This window comes from Lotus japonicus, chromosome 2 (genome assembly GCF_012489685.1).
Source record: "Lotus japonicus ecotype B-129 chromosome 2, LjGifu_v1.2".
In the NCBI taxonomy this organism is placed as follows: Eukaryota; Viridiplantae; Streptophyta; class Magnoliopsida; order Fabales; family Fabaceae; genus Lotus; species Lotus japonicus.
In genome coordinates, this window is record NC_080042.1 from 35,889,261 (window position 1) to 35,911,798 (window position 22,538).

Below are 22,538 nucleotides of genomic sequence, written 5' to 3' on the forward strand. Positions count from 1 at the left end.
ATTGGAAGCTCTCCTGACTACATCAACTTCAATCAGAAGGTGATGCTATACTTCATCAAGACTGGGAAGAAGATATGTCTTCCTTACTTCTTATTCACTTATCTAAAGGATTGCATAAGGAGATCAAGAACAACTGCTGTTGTGACCAAGAACACAATCAGATACATTCCGTTTGGAAGGCTGTTATTTGATCTGTTTGTTGAGAGCAACATGGTCAAGGACTTGATCAATGTAGGATGCACTGAAGACCTATCCACTCTGGCTGGAGATGCCTTTACTTCTACAACTATGAAGAGGATGTGCCTGATAGAAAAGAAGATTGAGGCTGATTCTTTCATCACACCAGATGATATTAAGGGAAGAAAAATTCCTCTCAATGATTATCCCCTCTGGTCTAAGGCTGATGATTCAGAGGCTATCAGTCCTTGAGGATCTGAAGAGTCTTGGATTTGAGATTGATGTAGATGAGTTCTTTAGAGCTCTTCCAGAAGCTACTGATTATGAATCCCCCAAGAAGAAGAAGACAAAGAGGAAGAAAGAGGATACTACGGTTGCTAAGGATGACTCTGAGGATGGAGATGATGATGAGCAACCACCTCAGAAGAAGAAGAAGAAGGTCAGAATTGCTACAAGGGTTATCCAGCAGGAAACTCCTCAAGCACCAAGAGCCACCAGAGTTACAAGATCTTCTGTCAGGAACTCAAGTAAGTTTGTAGTTCTTACAGATGATGATGAATCTGATGCTCTTTTAGCTGTGTCTGACCTCATTCCTACCCAAGCTTTGCCGTCTTCTCCTAACCAACAAACCTCTATCATACAACCAACCACCACAATCACCACTACCTGTTCATCACCACCAAAGACTTCATTAATTCAACCTTCCATTGAAGATGAACCTCTATGGCAAAGAATCCAAAATTCTCAACCCTCTGAATCTAATTCACCTATTCTACTTCCATACCCTTCACAAGCCTCTGAACCTCAACAAGCTTCTGAACAGCAAGCCCTTGAAATACAAGAATCTGAACCACAACCCTCTTACCATTCTGAACAAGAAACTCCTTCTCCCACATCCATACCTTTTGTTACCAATACTGCTGCTTCCTCCCCATCAAACAACTTTGAATCTGGTCGCAAATTCTTTCAAGCTGCGAGTGATAGGATCTCAGAGCTTCCTGAGAATATCATTAGAGCTCCAAGTCCAAACCGTTATCCAGGACCAAGACCAGAACCTCTTGCCCCTGCACCACTTGATGTGGTCCTTCTGAACTTGGCATTTCCTCCTCCAAAGGGAAGAAAATATTCTAAAGTGTCCCTCTCCAACTACTCATCAGTCAACTCTGAATATTTTGAGTTTCCAAACACTGAAGCTGGCACTTCTAACCCAACTCCAGACCCAAAAACCTCTGATCTCATGGCTCTGGAAGTTGCTTCTCCTTAAGTAGCCTGTGAAACCCAAGCTACCTCTGAAGCTACAAGCTGCAATCTTCCTCCTCCACCTGAAGCCAACCTTCCTATCATTCCCTACACCTATCCTGAACCAAACACACTGCTGGAATGCATCAATTTGTTCAGTGATCAAGCATCAACTCGGGTATGCAACCTATATGGTCACACTGATCATAGTGAGAAACCCTGCATAGTTGCTGAAGATTGGGGACGTCTATGCAACTGGATGCATGACAAGATTGATACGATGTTGGAATTTTATACTGAAGAAAGAGAGGAAAGAATTGAAGCTGCCAGACAAAGGCTAGAAGCCAGAAACAGAAGGAGAGAAGCTCTACACGAAATGCGCCTAAGGGAAAAGCTCTGGAATCCTATGGAAGAAGCAAGAAGGAAGCAAGAGAAAGAAGAAGCAGCTAGAATTGAAGCTGCTCTACGTGAGTCTGCTCGCTTAAATGCTCTTTAACAGGCTGCTAAGTTAGAAGCTGAGGCTGCTGCTCTAAAGGCTTAAGCGCTTATGGTTGTTCCTGTTACTAATATCGCTTCAACCTCTGCTCAAGATCCTCAGTCTACATTAGGCTCTGATATACCGTCCTCTGATCAAGTTGTGCCGTCTGCTCCAAATCAATCTGATCCAACTCAGGCCAGACTTGACTCCATTGAGAAGCGACTTGATTCTCACTCTACACTCATTCAAGATCTTTCAGAGATGTGTGCTGAAATCCTCAGAAGGCTACCTAAACCTTATTTTTAGGAACTCTCTTCTCTTTCTCCTTCACTTTTTCTTTTTATTATGATATTAATTTTTCTTCCGTTTTAACCTTGTTTTTAATCCAATTAACTTGATGATTTTCCTTTTCTGTGCTTAATTTATTTTCTTATTTAACATATGCATTAACAAACAAACAAACAATATTTGCTAAAACTCTTCATTTATTTAATCATTCATTCATGGCATTACATCTAAAATGGAGGATTTTTCCTCAATGATCTACACTGCCTACGCTTCTCTGTCTTCTCAAGCTCCAGACGATGTTGTTCGTATTCCAAGTTGACCAGGCTCTGGCGAACCTTCTACTTCTCCTCTTCGGGACTCACAGCCATGGCCTCAAGTGATGCCTCTACAGCACGGATCTAGTAGGAAGTTTCCAACTCCCTCTGGAAGAGTTCCTCCAGTTCCTCTACAAACTCTAGGAACCCTCTGAGCGTGGCGTCCAACTCTGGACTCAGACCCATGCCTAGCAACTGGTTTGTCAGTTGATAGATGCTAGGATTCTCTGGGTGCCTGATGACCCGGGTTTATATGATGTTTTTAGGGTTTTTCCTTGTAGGTTTTGAGTCTTTTTCTTGTGTCTCATGTAGTGTTTCATGCATTCTCATGCAATTTACTTTTATTTGTGCATTTGCATTAGTTTAGTAATTATGTAGTTTTATAAGGACTTTAGTTGCATTTTAGTATAGTTTTGAGTCTTTTGTTAATTGTCATTAGTTTTGAGTCCCTTGTGCAATTAAAATGGTTGGTATTCTTGATATTTTTCCTTGAGCTTTGATGAGAGTAATCAGGTCTGAAACTGAAGAAGAAGGAAGGTCAAGAAGCTTGGTGAATTGAAGGGAGGCTTAAAGAGGCATAAAGAGGAGTTAAAATGAAGATCAAGGGACTTTCCAGCGAGTCTGAGCGCCTAGGCATGCTCCATTGGTGCCTAGGCGCCAATTGCCCTGTTCCAGAAATTGGAATTGGCGCCTAGGCGCTCTGAATTGGCGCTCAGGCGCTCTGAATTGGCGCCTAGGCGCCAATTACCTTCCAGAGGCACTTTTTCAGCATGGAATTGGCGCTCAGACGCTCTGAATTGGCGCCTGAGCGCCCGGAACAGCCCAAACTCGAGATTTTTGCCTATAAATAGGATTTTAGTTATTTTCTTTTGTAATATTTGATACTACTTTCATTTTTACATAAACTCAGAGGTAGAGGAGCATCTAGGAGAGTGTGAGAGGGCTTCTAAGCTTGTAATTCAGGTTTTAAGCCAAGCATGGCACTGCCATGCTTGGCTAATCTCTCTTCTTTTGCTATGGATTTCTTTGTAAGACTTTTTATATTTGAGTTATAATCTTAAGTTCTTTCCCACATGTTCTTCTTCTTCCCTTGAATCCCATTTTCTGAATTTCAATCTAAGCTTGTATGCATGCTTGCTTTATACTATTCTATAATCAGAACGGAAGTTTGTTATAGATTAGGGAACTGATTTGGGATTACCCCTTCTATACTTGCTACTAGGAATAGAGGAAGGGTTGGGGTTTGATGGCCTGAAATTGCATGATCTAAAACCTCATATAAATGACTAAGTACACAAGGAATTGGGCTTAGCTTTTAGTATGAGAGAATTGCTTATGTGAGGAATCAATAAGTGAGTAACTAGGCTATATCATCAAGAAGAGATCCATGAGAACATGTGCATAGAATGATGTGCTTAAATTGACTAGTTGAACAAGAACCCAAAGCATGTTATTTTCTGAATTGTCTTTTTATTTTCCTTTTTCCTTATTACTACTTCAACATATCTCTTATTCAATAAAACCAACCTTCAAACTCAAAGCTTAAACTGAATTTAGTCACTCACAATCCCTGTGGTTCGATATTTAAAACCGGGTGGATTCGTACACTTGCGGATTTACCAACAGTGCCTGACATTGAAGAAAAGATCTTCCTCAAAGGCCTTTCTCCTAAGCTCACTCATGCAATTTTCGAAGGATGCCATTGTAATGTTTGATTTCAGAAGCAGATGAGATGTGAAGACTGTTATGATTTACCTGCTGTTTATAAGCTAAGTTCAATCTCCAGAAGTTATTGCTGAAGCAGTTTCTCGAGGTGTTTACGTTGGAAACTGATGCAAACCTTAAACTTCCTGGCCGGTGGTAAACGTTCTATTCCCTTTTGACCGATGCTATTCACTTCATTTTATTTTCTTCATCTGCATTAATAAATTATTTTCTTAATTAATCTTATTATCTATTTATCTTTTTCTCCTTTTTTTTTAACTTAGACCTTCTCTTAGGGGGAGTACCTTGTACTTCAAGCTAAGTTTTTCACACCCCATTCTTTTTGCTTATGACAAAAACGGGGAGTACAACCCAGTTTTTGATGTGTAAGCTGTGTTAGTGTGATGTTTTTTCTTTTGGAGAATTTTAAGTGATCCATCATTATGACCATAGATCTGTCAGTGGGGCACTAGCAAGGAATACATTTTCACTTCCTCTGAATTTATCGTATGCTCAAATCGGTTGACTCTGATATTTTTTCCTTGCTTTGACTCTGATTATTCACACGCTCTGATAATCCTATATATATATGAATCTGACTGATATATCAATATGATCACTTTCACTTTAGCTCAGAATCTAGATATTACTAATGTTTTATTAAGTCTTAGATTCAGGGGGAGCTAAGCTCAGAATCAAGCTGTGACTTGGAATCAGGACGAGCAAAATAAACCATACATCTCAGGATAAGTTTACCTCTAATACCCTAAACTCTGAGTGTATTCAGTTTATTGTTTAAGAATTGTTCATCAAAATACTTGGTTTTGTCATCATCAAAAAGGCGGAGATTGTAAGACCAAGACTTGGCCATGTAGTACAACTCGATGTTTTGATGATTACATGTTAACTATTGTACATGAACAATTATGGTACTCTAACATTGTTTTCTAAGAGTTTAAATGACAGGCTCTGACTCTGGTCAATACTCACAATTATCAGAAGCATTTAGCCCAAAGAGTAACCAACGCAACGCTTTCGCACTCATTATGTTCTAATTGAACAGTAGTATATGCTTCTGAAGTTCTGAAGATGATAAGCTCTAATGTGGATTCAGATCACTTAAAGTTCTAAAGACCAGAATCTCTGAAGGTCTAGAGGCTCTAAAGGTCCAGAGGCTCTGAAGGTCCAGAAGTTCTGAAGGTCCAGAAGCTGAGAAGTGAAGATTCTGAAGTCCAAGAGTAAGCTGGCTTTGAAGAACAAGTACTTACAACTCTGATGTCCAGAAGCAGAATATACGAAGGTCAGAGGATCCAAGCTTCCCTCTGACTCTGATCACCAAGCTTCACAAGTTCCAACATGAAGCGTCGTCTGATCAGAAGTCAACTAGGAGAAGGCTCACGTCGCTATCCAAGTATAAAATCAATTGTACTATCCTGACGACCTTACCTAAGATGTTCAGCCACAACAAAATCCGGAAGTTCCGGATTTGCCCTCCAACGGTAGCATTTCAAACAACGAATACAACCCTAATCCTTGGAGTATAAATAGAGGCTGAAGTTGGAAGAAGACGCTAAGAAAGAAACTTTGTGCAAGCTCAAGCAACCATTCAATATTCTCTTAGCAACCTTTCTTCAATCGTTCTCATTGTGTTTACCTTAGCTTTCTTAGAAGCATTCATTGTAAATCCAAAACCCTCAAACAGTTAGTTTGATTTCCTTAAGGGACCAAGTTTGGTCAGCTCCTTGAGAAGACTAAGAGAGTGAATCTTAGTGTTTGCTAGTTCATTGTATTGTTAGTCACTGAGCAGGTTGCAAGTGCAGTTGTAACAAACATTGAATAGTGGATTGCCTTCATTCTAAGAAGGAAGAAATCACCTTAACGGGTGGACTGGACTAGCTTGAGCGATTATCAAGTGAACCAGGATAAAATATTTGTGTGCTTCTCTTCATCTCTTATCTTTGCACCTTGTGCTGTTTGTTCGAAAGATTTGTCTAAATCTCAAGAGGGGAAAGTTTTTAGTTGAAAACGCTATTCAAACCCCCCCCCCTTCTATCGTTTTTCATACCTTCACTCGTGCCATGGCTGCCATTTCTTCCTGAAATTCACAAAGTGATTAGTTCCTTCTCAAGAATTCCTAACTCAGACTCCTCTAGCAGGCTTTATCCCTATGCCAAAGAATCATTGCTCTGATACCAACTCCTGTGGCGTCCCTCTTTCACAAGTGACGTCTCCGTCCAACTCCTATCACTTATGAACGAGCGACCCAAATTTTTTGTGTGTGTTAGTTTTACCATTTCTAATCATGTATCGATTCAGAGACCACTACGACCTTTTCCAGTCAAAGAGTTGTCCTCTAACCTTCTCAGATAGATGACCGCATACCTAAGGCAAGCAAGTTAGCAACAAACAAATCATCACACACATAACATGCGTGGCCTAGGCCACTATAGAATTCAAATGACAGAAATCAATAGAGTGTTCAAGTGAAGATATACATATCCCCACAAGGCATCATCAAATAAAAACTTAATTAATCAAGAAACCGATAAGAAGTATCATCGGACTAGTCAGCTTCATCCCCTAATCTCCTCCTCCTCAGGATCCTCCTCCATGTCTCCGCTGTTTCCCTCCTCCGGCACTAGCATAGGTACCCTCTCTCCCAACCCATCTGATTTCACGAACCCCTGTCTAGAAATTCGGGATCCCTGGAAAAACTCGGTGATCGCACCCTCTTCCTAGTTGTGGTCCTGAGGCACGGTGCAGTCCTCCGGGGCGGAGAACGTACTGAATTTAGGGATGCCTAACCAGGCGTAAAGAATTCCTGCGAGCTCTTAACTCGGATCGGCACTGCTCGATATGGCTCCTCCTGGGGCATAGGATCCACTCCAACACGCGGATCGAGGCCTACTCCGGTCTGAGGGGCTGGATCGACCTCCGACTAAGGCTGTGGCGGCGGATCAGGAACGGGCGGTCGGAATCTCCTGGCATGCCTCGGCATATAGAAGGAAAATGTGAGAGGGATGGTCACTAGATAGCCAAGCTCGTCAGATCCAGGTACCCTGCCCCATAACATAGTCAGTCCATTGTAAAAGCAGAACCCGGTGTTGGGTTCGAGATACCAACCAGTGCGGGATGGAAAGTCAGCGTGAATGGCGAGCACCGAAGGAAGGCTCATCATCTAACCTGTGATATGCTTTATGATAAAAATAATGCAAGGATGAGTCAAACGCGACTTTGTACAAGATACATGTCAAATAAATAAATGATAAAGTTCAAGATAACATACTACTAATTACAAGCATGTTAACAAACAGACACAATATCACACATATTTTGAGGTTCCATCGCCTTATACCTTCGTCTTTCGAATTGACTTCTCTCATTACTTATTTGCGAAATGGTGAGTCCATCACCAACCTTTTTATTTTATTTATCATGTGATGAGTATGTTTTAATAGGGCCCGAAGCCTTGGCTTCTTTAATCTTCGGAAAGTCGTCTTGGGAACATGGACACTCCTTACAGTCCAGTCTTTACTGGACATGATCGCTTAGGAGCTTACAGACAGAAATACACAACTTCGCGACTCTTGATACTTTGCATCAGGCCGGCCTTCCGGACTCTGCTTGTAGCTGATGGAGAGGTAGAGTCATTGTGTAAGTCTCGGGTCTATTCATCTTTGAACAAGACCACCATTGGCGTCTCTGTATTCCCACTCTCATTACTGGTAGTGACAACACTTTTGTACTCCTTGTCGCTCAGAGAATTTGTTACAAATATCATTCATCTCCCCCTTATTCTTCTTGATAGTTTCTAGCGAACTAGAAACAAACATTTGTACCTTACTCTTCAAGTAAGTACACCTCAATGTGATTGGAGGTGAGATCCATGGGGATCAAGTAGTTGGGTTTTAAGGCAGGAAATTCTTATTCAATCCGGTAATTGTTATGTACTTTTTTATAATCAATTTGACAAAGGGGTCGTCACCTAGGTCTATTAATTTCATTTTATAATTATTATTATCCATCTCCCTAAGGTGAATCCTAACATGTGACGGGTAGGTCAAGTTCTCAAATCAAGTAAAAATAACACATTAAGCCGGTGAATTATTTTCCTATACCCTCCTACCTCAGATGTTTAATTTTGTGTTGTCATAAGACAAATCTTTTATCCGAGCCTTTAGGCCAATTTCCTAAGTATCACCATATTCCATGGTATACTTTATCCCCTTTCTAGCAACGCAGCAATACAACATCCACAAACATTTCACAACATTACACCAAAATCACCACCTTTTGGCGATGTTCTTGCGAGTGTTGGCGGGATAGAGATTGATGGAAAGAGTGGCGCCATGACACCCAAGCCACAACCTTTCGGCGGTGCTCCGGCGAGGGCTAACTCTGTTTCTGAATGTTTTGGTGGTTCAGGAACTTGAACATACAGCCCAATATCTACATTCTTTGATTTTTTTAGTTCATGAATCTGTTTGTAATGCTTCTCCTAAGAGCATCTTCAATGCTAGTTCTTATTTCTTAGTTCTTAGCACTATTCATGTTGGCTTGTATTGCCACATGTGTTTAAGCAACTCTCAAGCAATTTTGCTCCAACAATGAGTTCTTAGTTCTTTGTTCTTACCACTATTCATTTGGTCCCACCAACCACCTTATTTATACTTTTTATATTCATAAAGTAATAAAACAAAACTCATAAAGTAATAAAGTAATAAAGTTATTTGAATGAGAGAGAAATAATTAATATTTTAAGCTAAGAACTCAAAAAGCAAAACTCCTTATATAAGATTTGAGTTCTTATTTTTAAGAACTAAGGAGTTCATGTCAGCACCTCTAGTGGTATAGGTCTTAGTTCTTAACTCCAAAATAAGAACTAAGAATCTTGCATTGGAGATGCTCTAAATCTCTTCAAAGCAAGCTCTTTAGAGACCTCTCAGTTTAAGGGAAAATTAAAAAATCTATATATATATATATATATATATATATGTGTGTGTGTGTGTAAAGCACACTTGAGTTTTAGCATTAAATATTTAAGAAAAACTCAAGTATTGCATTGTATTAAAAGCATCCATACAAAAAATGTAATAAATATATTAAACAATAATAAAGCTAAAATTGAAAAAATTTATATTATCAAAAATTATTCAACTACTTACATTAAATAACAACATTCATAAACTTAAAATTTACTTGAGTTTTGTATTTCACAAATATTAAAAATTAAATTCAATAAGAAAATGATATTTATTAACAAATAATCTAGATAAAATAGTTTTCAACCTAAGTAAAACTCAAGTATTGCACTGTATTAAAAGCATCCAAACAAAAAATTGTAATAAATATAGTAAACAATAATAAAACTAAAATTGAAAAAATTTACATTGTCAAAAACTATTCAACTACTTACATTAAATAACAACATTCATAAACTTAAAATTTACTTGAGTTTTGTATTTCACAAATATTAAAAATTAAATTCAATAAGAAAATAATATTTTTTAACAGATAATTTAGATAAAATAGTTTTCAAATTAAAAAACTATCTATCTATATACATATGTAAAGCACACTTGAAAGTAAAGCATTAAACGCATAAAGAAATAATAAATATTTTTTGTATTAAATAAATTAAATAAAAAAATTTAAAACTAAACTAAAAACTTCACCCACTTTATTATTTTTATATTAATTATTAATTGATAAATTTTTTAATTTCTCATATTTAAAAGTAAGTATTAAAATTTAAAAATGTTCAATTTCTCTTATTTGAAATTAAATATTTAAATTATAATTATTCATTACAACTTGAAGTGAATGCTCGAAAAGTAAACTTCGAGGTTTTTCGAAACCGATCATTCTGGTACCTCCGTCTAACAATAAGAAGTGAATATCTGGCGACAGAATGCCAGAACTCCCAATGAGGTTCTCAGAATTGAAGAAAACGATATAAACGCAATATTGGCCAAAATATGCCAGAAAACTACTTTTTGCAGTTGACGTCGGATGAAGAAACTTCATTCTGAAGAAATGTCGCAATTGCTGAAAGAATTGTGACAACGCGGATGGAAACTTCGTTAAAAACTCCGAAGAGAAAAACGTTTCACTAAAGATCTTAATTAAAGTCCTCGAGAGATTAAAGTCTGGCTTCGACGGACTTCCGGGAAGCCAAACCTATCGTGTGAACAGTCCAAAGTTCCGTAGCGAAACACTGGTCGTGGGAAAAATAAAGAGTGATTTTTATTTTTCCAAAGATTTTGAATTTCGCGTAAACAGTGCTTTAAGAGCAGAAATAGCCTTTTCCGGACACTCTCGACATAAGCCGGGTGTTGAAATGGCTCCAACTATAACTTAAACTGTCTATGGTATCATCCTCAGTCAATTCCTGAACTTTATTCTTCATAAGGTCGTCCAATTCGGTAAACACTTGTTCAAGTTCCTTATCGGTTACATCGGAATACTAAGCGTGAATAAGAAAATAATTATTTAACCTATCTTAAAAACTAGGGTCTTACAGGAAGATTACTCTATCTTACCACTACAAGACCTGATATTTCATTTGCTACACAGCAACTGAGTCATTTTATGAGTAATCCAATGGACACTCATCATAAAGCAGCATTAAGAGTTTTGAGGTTTTTGAAAGCATCTCTTGGGTTAGGTCTTTTCTTTCCCAGGAATACTCCTCTTTCTCTTCAAGGGTATTCAGATGCAGATTGGGCTGGTTGCTCAGACACACAAAGATCTATTTCTGGATATTTCTTTTCCCTCGGAGGTTCCTTAATCTCATGGAAAGCTAAGAAGCAAACTATTGTTTCTCGGTCTTCAAGTGAAGCTGAATATAGCGCCTTAGCCTATGCTACTTGTGAGCTACAATGACTACTTTATCTTCTTGAGGATCTTAAGGTTACTTGCACAAAAACCCCAGCTTTGTTTTGTGATAATCAAGCAGCTAATCCTGTCTTTCATGAGAGAACAAAGCATCTTGAGATCGACTGCCATGTTGTAAGGGAGAAATTACAAGCTGGAGTTCTCAAGCTATTGCCCATTCCTACTGCTCTTCAAGTGGCTGATATCTTTACTAAACCTCTTCAACCACAGATTTTCCAAGGGTTCGTTGCAAAACTTGCCATGGTCAATATCTTTCCATCTTCAGCTTGAGGGAGGGTGTAAAAAATTAAGACTAAAAGTACTAACAGAAAGTCCATGAGGGCCTGATTGTAATAAGATTAGTGTTAGTTGATTAGTTGGTTACAGCTGGATTTACAGCTGACATTCAGTTAGAAGGTTAGAAATTTAGTTGTAGGATAATCGATGTATAAATAGATTGATCCAATGCAAATTCTCATTATGTTGAATAAAGAAGAAATTCATCTTCTTCAACACTAAAAATTTTCTATTGAATTCTTTGAGATATTTTCCTTTTAACTTATCATATGTGACATGAACATGTCAAATTAAATTTTGATATTTTTGTAGTTAATATTTATTTAACCTGGAAGTAACATTTTGATAATTTTTCTACTAATTCTATTTTGATAAGTTTTTACTTTATCATAAGGGCACAAAGTTTTAACTAGCTAGGGGAACATGGGTGAATAGGCATACGCTAGAATTATTCCCTCATTTTTTACTGTAAATGCAAGTGGATACATATTTTTTTAAAGTCTTTTACAATCCTCATTTTTTTTATAGACAAATGCTAGTTGTTATAAATGTTAGTAAATTAATCCCTCCTTCGGGTTCGAATTCGGGACCCTTCACCCTTCACCCCAACCAACCCTTATGTCTCTAGCTCTTACCACTTCGAAGACTTTCACAATCTCATATGATCAAGATTTTTTTACAGGAAATGTAGAACAATTTGTTCTCAGTTTAATTCTCAATGTTATTTTTCCAATGGTAAAAATATAAATAAAATAATTCAGTGTTTATTTTTAGCACATACATATTTTTTCAACTATTTGGAATAAACTATTTAATAGATATAAAAAAAATCATCAATCGAGCATTTAGAAAAACCAGTACAAAAGATAAAAACAAAAGAGCAAATAAAAAAAACCAAAACAAATATTCAATAAAAAAACATACAAATTTATGATTTTATATATCTAAAACAAATTTACTTCTTTTAATCTAAAAATATCTTTAAAAGAACACACAGATTTAAAACAAAAAGCAGAAATGAAATATCCCCACGGGTAATAGTGCTACTGTGCTAGTTATACATATTCACTTGAAAATAATAAATATGGCCAAGCATTTTCAATGAAACATGTATGAAGTTAAAAACAAAAGTATTGTTAAGTATCACACTATCTTTTTTTTTTTTGGTCAATAGTATCACACTATCAAGACGTTCAAAAAACAAGTATGATACTATCAAGGAGTGACATTTCCTTGTTTTGCCTTAACGACCAGCTCTTCGGTAGTTGTTCCAATTATCTCATTAGCCCGTTTCAGCCCAACACATTGATACCGACCAATGGTGTCCTAAACTCCAAGAAAAGATTCCAGTCAAGTAAGAAGTCATCAAAGAGCATAACTTAGATAAAAAAATAGTAAAAACATCCTATGTTTTTTTTTAAAGAAAAACGTCCTATGTTTTAATAGACACTTCTATATTTATCTAAATATAGGCACATATTTATATTTATATTGCCTATAAAATCTTGGTTTAATTCCAGTTTGAGTTCCTAATGTTTCATAAATGTGCGGTCCACAAATAAAATTCTACAAATTCCCATTATCACTTATAAAATTCTATAAGTTCCCATAAATGCATTAAATGACCAACAATCAAGACTTCGACTGCAGCAAATACTTCCACAGTTTCTACAAATTAAAGGTTACAAACTCTTATTTTTTTAAATTCAAATATATTAAAAAACATGTAAGGTACTAAGCTGGATAGAAAATAAGGGTCTGGTAAAAACAGTCTATCAAAGAGATAACAAAAATAAAAATCGCCAATTATCCACAGGATATAACACAATCTCCTAATAACCATATAATACAAACATCAAAGTCGCCTTGAACTAGAGGTAAAATTCAAAAGGACACAAAAGATACAAAGCGAAAGACGAGACAAATTAATTACAAACATAATGTTTTAAAAAATAGATAGACTAAAGACAGATCCTTCTTATATACTCCCTCCGTCCCTAATTATAAGCTAACATTGAGACTTTTTTTGTGTCACTAAATATAAGCTAACCTTGCAAAAGTTAATATTTCTTTCCATATTCACCCTTGCATTTATTGGTAGTGGAGCACCACCATTAGTAGTACAATGCTGAAAAAGTGTTATCATAAATAGGGGTAAACATAGAAAGTTGTACATTTTTTTTGAAAACCAATGCATCAATTAAGGCTTTCTTAATAAGTGTGATTTTTACAACTTTAGCTTATAATTAGGGACGGAGGGAGTATATGCTTCATATTATATACTCCCTCTGTTCCCTATTATAAGTCATAAATAACTAATTCTCTTAGATTAAGAAAAGTAGTTACTAGTAATAAATTTGTAAAAAAAATGATTTACTTTCCTAGATTACCCTTATTTACTTTCCTATAATTTTCTCTCTCCAAGTTAATACTTCTAAAGTTTATCATCTCAATCATATTAAATATGAGGGTGAACTTGGAAAAAATTATTTAATGCTTCCTAGATATTAGAAAGTGACTTATATTTTGTAACAAATTTTTTTCAAAAAATGTGACTTATAATAGGGAACGGAGGGAGTACTTCGCTAAGAATATAATAACTTTCAAAGGAAATCTTACCCGGGTGACGATACCCAACTTCTCTAATTTCTCAATTGCATCATCTACGTCAAAGTTACAACTCAAGTTAAACTCCTCTCTAATTAGTTCCTCACACTTTTGATCGAGATCCTGATTCAGGTGAATGTATTCTTGTATAAATAGACTAGCAAAAGTAGTTTAGTTAACTAAGAGCTAGAATATAATAGAAAAACTAAAAAGATTGGAGCAAGAAAATTTATCTCAAATTTATGTTTCTACCTGTCTTGTAGCTTTTCCTTGTTCCATAAGAATAAAGAATGAAACTATTACCTCTTTCACCTGTAGATTATGAATTCAAAAATTAGTTTCTATATGTTTTTCGGTGTATAAATTTCATATAACAAATTTAAAAGTTTGCCAAATACTTAAAAAAACATAGGCTTTTACGTTCCAAGAACCTAGTCACTTTTCATTCATAAAGATTATGCATTTGCAAGGATAATGGATTATTGTTGTCAATCTCTAGAGATATCTCTTAATATCTTACGAGATTACGATATCACGTATAAAAAACGAGATTAGCGCGGGGTAGTAACTGTTTTTTCAAATCTTGGCTGATATCTCGAGATATCTCTTAATCTCGTGTAATATCGCGAGATCACCACGAGATTACGAGATTAGCTTGTTTTGTTAAAAATGTCAAAAAATGTTTTGTCTAATGCTATTTCAGTCATTTAACCCACAAATTTTAGGGTTTTCACTCATCTCCGTCGTTCTTGCCACTCAACTCTATCGTTCTTTCCACTTCTTCTCTCATCTCTGCGTGCGCAGCCTTCACTCATCCTCTCGTGCGACCACCAGCGCAACTTTCTTCTCCTCTGACGCGGCTTCCTCCTCCTTTTGATGAAATCTAATCTGATGATGAATGGATTACTAAAGAGGTAGATGTAGAGGAGAATGATATTGATGGTTGTGATGATATTGTGGATATCATTGAATTAGTTCTAGACAACATTGAGAATTTGGTTCTTGATCCTAATGTTGGAGGGTCTAAGTCTATCTCATCGGAGGAAGAACTTGATAGTGATGATGGAGATGATGATTCTAGTTGTTCTAAATTCGACAGTGTTGTAGGATCTTAAATTTGGATGACTAGTGGCTTATTTGTTCTTGTTTTAAGTTTATACTTACTAGTATTGATGTTTTGTTAACTGTTATGACTTATGTACCTTAAGTTTGGATATTAATTGGTAATTTTATGCATGATTTTAATTGTCATTGTTGGATAATTTGGATAATTTTTAGCACTATTAGTGTGACTTAATCATTATTATAATTTTAAAAGTATTATTTTTGCACGAGGTAATCTCTTACGAGATTACGTTACGAGATTGTCTTCCTTCCACGAGATTAGGTACCTAATCTCTAGAGATTAACAACCATGCAATGGATCATTAAACATAAAGCAAAATAATACTTAATATTGTCAGTCCATATTAAGGTAGGAAATACGTTTTGGCACATTCAAATGCTATTCAATTTTCCTATTCATTTGTGAAGCTTTCATTGACTATTGGACAACTCTTGGAAGTAGTGGGCGATGTATGGTTATGGTAACAAGAATTTTTTTTTTTCTACATAAATATGAACATGTAGGCAGGAGACATCACTCCGGTGAGGTTACTTGGGAAAGTTGTCGGGGACCGTGTAGTGAGAGACTGTTTTCAAACTTGACCTATTACACAGGGACCAAAAGATCAATTAACCCTATTAGTTCCTAATGTTTAGAAATTATTCAGTGCTAAGAACCTACCAAATCTGAGAATATTCTAGTAAAGCAGAGCACAAATTAGGAAAGATGATAAATAAAAAGTGTACTATATCATAAAATGAGTGAAAAGATGATGAGTACAGTAAATGACCTCCCATTTATATTGGGGAAGGTCTGCAATCCTAAGGAATTGGGGAATTGGACCTTACATTGAAGGCCCAATTCCCGATATTAAACTGCTAGTAAGCCTAGGCCCTGCGTTTGGACAGGCTATTCCTTCTTAACAGGGTAAGACCGTCTTAGACCGAGCAAGGCTCTAACGGTTTGATTCCACTTTTCTTATATCTGCCGCGGGTCCTACGCTTATGGGGACCCGCCCAACCCACAAGCCCTCAAGACATTGTGTTCGAATATTCTGAGAGTTGAAATGTCTTAAGTTCTTCCAGTTCTTTAAGGATTTCATTCCTGCTTCAAGTGCTTGGGCGTACGCCCAGCCCACAAGCTCACAAGACATCATGCCCAAAAATTGTAAAGGAAATGATGTCTTAGGTTAACTCTAGTTACATCAAGGTTGGCTTCAATGATAGCCCATCGACCGACGGTCTCTACTAGCACCTCCGAGTGTCCCCTTGTCGCCCGCCTCCGTAATACTAGAGCCTTGACGCATGCACGCTCGTCCACTTGTGGTCGTTTCCTACCTAACCTCTTCGTTTTTTATTTATTTGAATTTAATTTTTTTTAGAAAGCAAAAGTTTATTGAATGTGAAAGAAGTGGAGATATAGATCCTCTCGACAATGGATTAAATACAAAGAAATGCAATACGAAAGTAATAAAAGTAAAACTACAAGATATACACAAAAAGACCGCAAAAAAACTCAAACCGAAACCATGCAAACAAATCAAAGCACACTCCCAGACACTCCATACTTCTTCGGATGAGTAGCTCTAAGATGCTCTACACAAGCCTGAAGAGCCTCCTAGTCCGTAACAGAAAACAGAAGTCCACAAAACTTCCCCGTCTCTAGCATGCCTCTCCCCCTCTTAAAAACGCCATCAGGATTATGTTCAGTAACCGAAAGCACGCGATCCTCAACGTCTACAGACGACTCTGTCACATCAGTCATGTCACTATCCTCAGCTATCAAGACTTGAAGATCCTTCTTCTTCTTAGGTCGACCTCTCCCCTTGTGAATTCTCCTAGGGCGACCCCTGCCTCTCCGGCTTGAACCCCAAGAAGATACATGCTCACAAAACCAATATTAACATCACTAACTTTCGTCCCCGCCGGTTGCTCCTCTCGTGACAACACATTGAAACGAGAGCATACAACGTCCAAAGGAATCGAAGAAGGCACAATGTACTGATGAAGGACGATAGGAACCACCGACTCACCATATAATGTAAGACCCAGTTTAGGGCTTATTATTTAAATAATATTATTTAATAATATTTTGTGAATTACTTGTGCTATATGTGATACTATGCCTTTTTAAAGGTGATTAATTATTAGAGGCAATTTTAAGTCTTAGAAACGTCTAGACGTTTATATACGCGACAATACGAGCGTTTTGACTGTAATATTGCTGGGGTTCGGCAACGACGACTTTTAGGTCAAAATCGGCCCGACAGCGGCGATGAGTTGGCGAATCGAGTCGACGAGGACGATTTCATGGTTCACGCCTTATGGGGAGGTGCTAGGCATGATTTTAAGAATATTCCATGAGGGAATATTCCTTTATTTTATTTTTGAAGGTTTTATTTAAATAAAATGAGTTTTTATTTAAATAAAATGTATTTAATTATTTTTAACCTATGGTCTATTAAATAATTAATTCTGAAAAAAATATTTTTGACATATTATGAGAGTGGTGCACGAAATGTTTGAGCCAAAACCATTGATAAGGTTTTTGAATTTAAATTTGAAGTTTTGATGCATTTAGGAGGGAAATTGTGTAATAAATGCATCAATTCTTTTAGTTTTTATTTTAAATATTTTTTTGCGAAAATCTGAGCATAGTGAAGGTGGTGGACGGCCAAGGCATGAGGAGGAGGAAAAATGAGTCTTTTGTAAGTATTTTCCTTTTCTAGCTAGGTTTTATAAGTGAGAAATTTTAGGGATTTTGATTCCTTGACTTTCAATTAATGAGGGATCAATATTTGAGTTTTTAAAACCTTCAAGGATCTTCTCATATCTGATTTAAAACCTTTTGGATTCATATTTATATATTCTAAAAGATTAAGGATTTAAATGATAGTTTCAAAAGATATTTAATTAGGAAATAAGCCAAATTTTGAGGACCGAATCAAGGAAGGTTGGAAGAGTCTAGAAACACTAAAATGGGCTAGAAATTTCATGGGTTTGGGCTTCTTCTTGGGGAGAAAGAAAAGCATTTAATGCTTGGCTCTCACCCCTCACTATAAATATAGTCTTTCCCCCTCTCATTTCTTCACACCAAGAGCTCTCCTCTCCTCTGCATTTGCGTGCTCTTGTCTTTCTTTTATTTTTCTTGTTCTTAGGTAAGTTTAGTTTCTAAGCCTTGAGCAAGGTCACTCTTCATATGCTCTGTGGTTGCAGCTTAAACTGATCTGTCAAATCCATAATAGAATGATTTTAATCAAGCTGCTTAGAGATGTTTATCAATTTGAGGGTTTTCTTAAAGAAGTTCTTGATGTTCTTATTTTGTTCTTATGGAGGTTTTGATATTGGGAGGATTGAATCTATACGAAAATTATGTTTTTCTTCGAAAGTTCTTCAAGTGTTCTTATGATCTTCAAGCAAAATGCTTTAGAAAAGAATGTTTGATCTTATAAAAGAAGTGGTTTTGGATTTTCAAGGTTTTTGGGTGGAATTTCGTGATCAATAAGGGGATGGGCTTATGATCGATCCGATTTTCCGATTAGTAACGTTAATCTATTCGTTCGTTGGTAGGAAATTTCCAAGTGTAGACCTAGCTTCAAGGAGCAACCCGAGACTTCAAGGAAAGCGTACCTTTGAGGGAAGGGAGGGAAGGGCCCTTCGGCTATGATTGATTGTGGTTGTATGATTGTGAAATTTTAAGGACCTTAAGCTAGATGAATATGCTAGTAAGAGCACTTCGGATATGATTGATTGTAGTTGTATGACTTTGAAATGTTAAGGACCTTATGATATATGAATATGCTAGTAAGGGCACTTCGGCCTCGGCCTAGATAAATTATTTTGGGATTGTGATTGTTAGAAAGCATGATACTAGGACTATCGATGATATATGTGCTAGATATGCTATATGATGATGATGCAATAAATGTTAGCTAGGGTTATTATGAACATTCCTATATGCCTAGGATGTTAGCTACATTTATTGATATGCATGCAAGTTACTATGTTATGAAATTTTTTTCATATGACGAACGTGATGGGCTTGGTTGGCCACGGCTAGTGACCTGGACTGGGCTAGCCGATGGTGACATTCAGGGGAGGCCTTGAATAAGGACGAACGTGAAACGACAGTGCGTTGGAGAAGTCCAACCCCGATCATCAAGTTGTTGGGCAGTTGTGCGTTGGAGAGGTCCATCCCCGATCGTGGAGTCGTGTTCGTCCAGCCTTTCCAAGAGGGATCGGCTTATGGATATCCAAAGTGTCTACATGCATGTGCACGAGCAATGACTAACAATAACTTAGAGCTACGAGATAGTTCCCTATACATGTGCAACTTATAACTTAATATAGTTCCCTTATTTGTGAAATGTTAGCTTAGGGAAGAACTTGTGATTGATAGGGTAGCATACCCTACTTATGATAGGTGGATGTTAGAAGTTGACCCTTGCTTGTTTGATGTTTGTTCTTTGGGGCGCTTAACGCGTAGACAACAAGCATGTGTGTTATCAGCTGAGATGCGACCCTATACCTGCTTGAGGTGGACGACGAAAAGGTTCGAGACATCGACCGCGCGATTGATGGTTCAGCTATGGGATTGGCTAGAGCAGAGGATGCGATACGATGTGATGCGAGCGTTGGAGGAGGCATTGGAGGGCACGCGGCCTATGAGTCGGGTATTGAGTGTGATAATTGAGTCTCTACTTGGGGGTGAGCCGAGTTTGTTTAAAGGGTTCGAACCTAACCTAGAGACCTTCTTGTTGTGTTGGCTCGGGGGTGGTCGAACACTAGTTTAATAGTTATGTTTTAATTTGAAAGAATCATTGTACGCTTCCAAAGCTTTTATTAAAAAAATGAATTATTCAGTCTATTTCTCAAGTTACTACCTTTTTATTTGTAAGATATGTTTCGAAAAGGTTTTTATTTCGGCTGAAATTTACCCACATTTTCGAAAAAGATTAATAAAATGACCCTCGAGATTTAGGGATGTAACATATAACCCATCGACGTTAGGAATGATAGCACCATCAGGTTCTGATTCGGGAGTACCATCATCACGCACAACGAAATCAGAGCTACAAACAACACCCTCAAGCCCCACACTCGCAATGGAGGGAACGTAATCTGGTGGCAGTCACAAAGCATGCATCTTCATCTCAATCTTCATCTCAAAATTCCGAGCAATAGCACGAATCACTTCCGCACAATCAGTAGACCATATCATCTCATCCAAAGTACACGCTTTATCCTTCGTCCTAACAAACTTTAGAGCCCCATCGACAAAGATTTAAAACACCGGACCCTAACCATCCATAACGCGAATGAAAGGAGTGCCACGACTCCCCTCCCTCAAAGAAGCACAAGCACTCGACGAGACACAAGCACTATCCAATCTAGAGCCTACAACATTCGCCGCACCATCGATCCCATCAGAGTTATCACGCTCTCAAACGTCATTCCCAACCAAACACCGTTGCGGTGCCACCTCATCAGCCACCCCATCATCACTCCTAAATTTCAGCATAGAATTTCAACGTTAAATAAACATAAGTCATTGTGAGCGAGTGATACCTTTTCATTACTCATGGCTTTTAAATCTAGCGTTACATCATTCACTGACACACGGTTGTGCCAGTTTCGAGGCGTTACAATCATTAGCATTAAAGTCAGGCACCTTTTTGGCACGCGATTTCAGGGATTGCCTCATTTGATTTATAGGCCTTGGGCCTGCCGGTACGTTGTGCTCGTTTTCCCTTTCTCTCTCATTTCCCCGGCTTATTGATGATCGGGATTTAGTCTTGTTTTTAGGGTCATTTCTTTGTAGGTTTTGAGTATTTTTGTTCAGTCTCATGTAGTGTTTCATGCATTCTCAAGCATTTTTATCTTTATTTGTGTTTATGCTTCATTTAGATAATTTCATAGTTTTATGAGGACTTTAGTTGCATTTTAGGTTAGTTTAAAAGGTTATTGAAAGTTCCACTTTTTTGAGGGCCTTTGTGCAAAACTGACTGTAATTACGGTTCTCGCACAGGACAGATGTCGAACGCGATGCTGGGACAACCGGTTCGACAATTGACTAACAGTAACAAAACCAGCAAAATAAAAAAGAACACAGAGGATTGGTAACCCAGTTCAGTGAAAAAATTCACCTACGTCTGGAGGGTTCGCACCCAAAGAAAGGAAATCCACTATCTCAAGATTCAGGAATTACAGACACTCATGAACACCACAAGTTCATAGTTCACTTCCTAATCTACCTAGTGTATTTCTACTTAGTATCTCAACCTAAGTATGAGAGTCCCTCTCCCTTTATCTCAATCACTGCCAGAGTGATTGGTAACAAACAATCAACAATCAGAGTTTGTAGAATCAAAGAACACAGAACACAACTTTGCTTTATAGAATCAGGGAGCAAAGTATGTTCACAAGAAATAAGGACAAAGAACAATGAACAACCCTAAAACACTTGATCTCTTCTCTATTTGCTTCGGTGGTCTTCAAGCTTTAGATCTTCATCCCTTTTAATATACTTCAGCAGCAGCAGCAAAGGCACTAGGGTTTGCTTGGGTTGAAGTAACAGATTGCAACAACAAAACAAATCAAAACTGAATCTCCAAGAAATTGTTTTGTTTTTCAAAAGTAAAGATAGAAATAAATCTTTTAACAAAGATTGTTTCAACAAATGACAACCCACAAATAAAACCCTTCTGGAACAGCTACTTGATCCTCAAGTAACTATAAAAACATATCTTCATAAAATCTTCAAGGGCCCACATCACGTTCCAAGCAAAGGACTGATGTCCTAGCTTCACGAAATCAGATGTCAAGGCATCTGCTTCGACCTCAGGTTGTTTTTGACAAAATGCAGACAACAAAATGTAACAACAATCTCCCCCTTTGTCAAATTTTGTCTAAAACAACTTATGAATCAGAGAGGGTAAACAAAGAGAACCAAAGCTCCCCGTTAGCAGCAGAACTCCCCCTCAAATGATGCATCCATACCAAGAACAATCATACTCCAAAAGGCACAGTTGGAACAAAGAACATAGCAACAAAACACATTAACTATCCAACAAAAGCAACCCAGTAAACCAGTAGCAACTTGAACATAAAACAGTAGCAGCTTGGAGAACTACACAACCAGTTACTTGTCGTGTCTTGGAAGAGTCTTCAAATTATTACAGACCAAAGCTACCAACAGAATTCTTCACCACAAACTACTCCCCCTTTTTGACACAAATTTGGCAAAGGGTGCACAACATAAACAAACCATCACTTCTAAGACCAGAATGACAACAATTCATGAACATTTTCAATAATTGACTTCTTACAACCGGCAGATGGTTCAGAACCCAAGGTAGATTGATGGATTTGGAAATCAAGTTCAGATGTGTCAACAATGGGGTTTGGATTTCCAGCAGAGGGTCCCATATTCACATCTGAAATAGTCTCAACTA

The 22,538-nt window shown here is 37.3% G+C and overlaps 1 protein-coding gene across 2 annotated transcripts in view; it reads right to left on the bottom strand.

Moving 5' to 3' along the window:
- Positions 1-12,406: 12,406 nt before the first annotated feature.
- LOC130737960 (uncharacterized) overlaps positions 12,407-22,538 on the bottom strand; it is a 57,795-nt gene continuing 47,663 nt past the window's right edge. For both annotated transcript variants that reach the window (XM_057589835.1, XM_057589834.1), the window contains 3 exons: positions 14,233-14,292; positions 13,993-14,103; positions 12,407-12,699 (listed from right to left, as the gene is read on the bottom strand). In XM_057589835.1, coding sequence (XP_057445818.1) covers positions 12,589-12,699; positions 13,993-14,103; positions 14,233-14,292 — 282 coding nt within the window. In that variant the 3' untranslated portion in view covers positions 12,407-12,588. The remainder of the gene's footprint in view (positions 12,700-13,992; positions 14,104-14,232; positions 14,293-22,538) is intronic.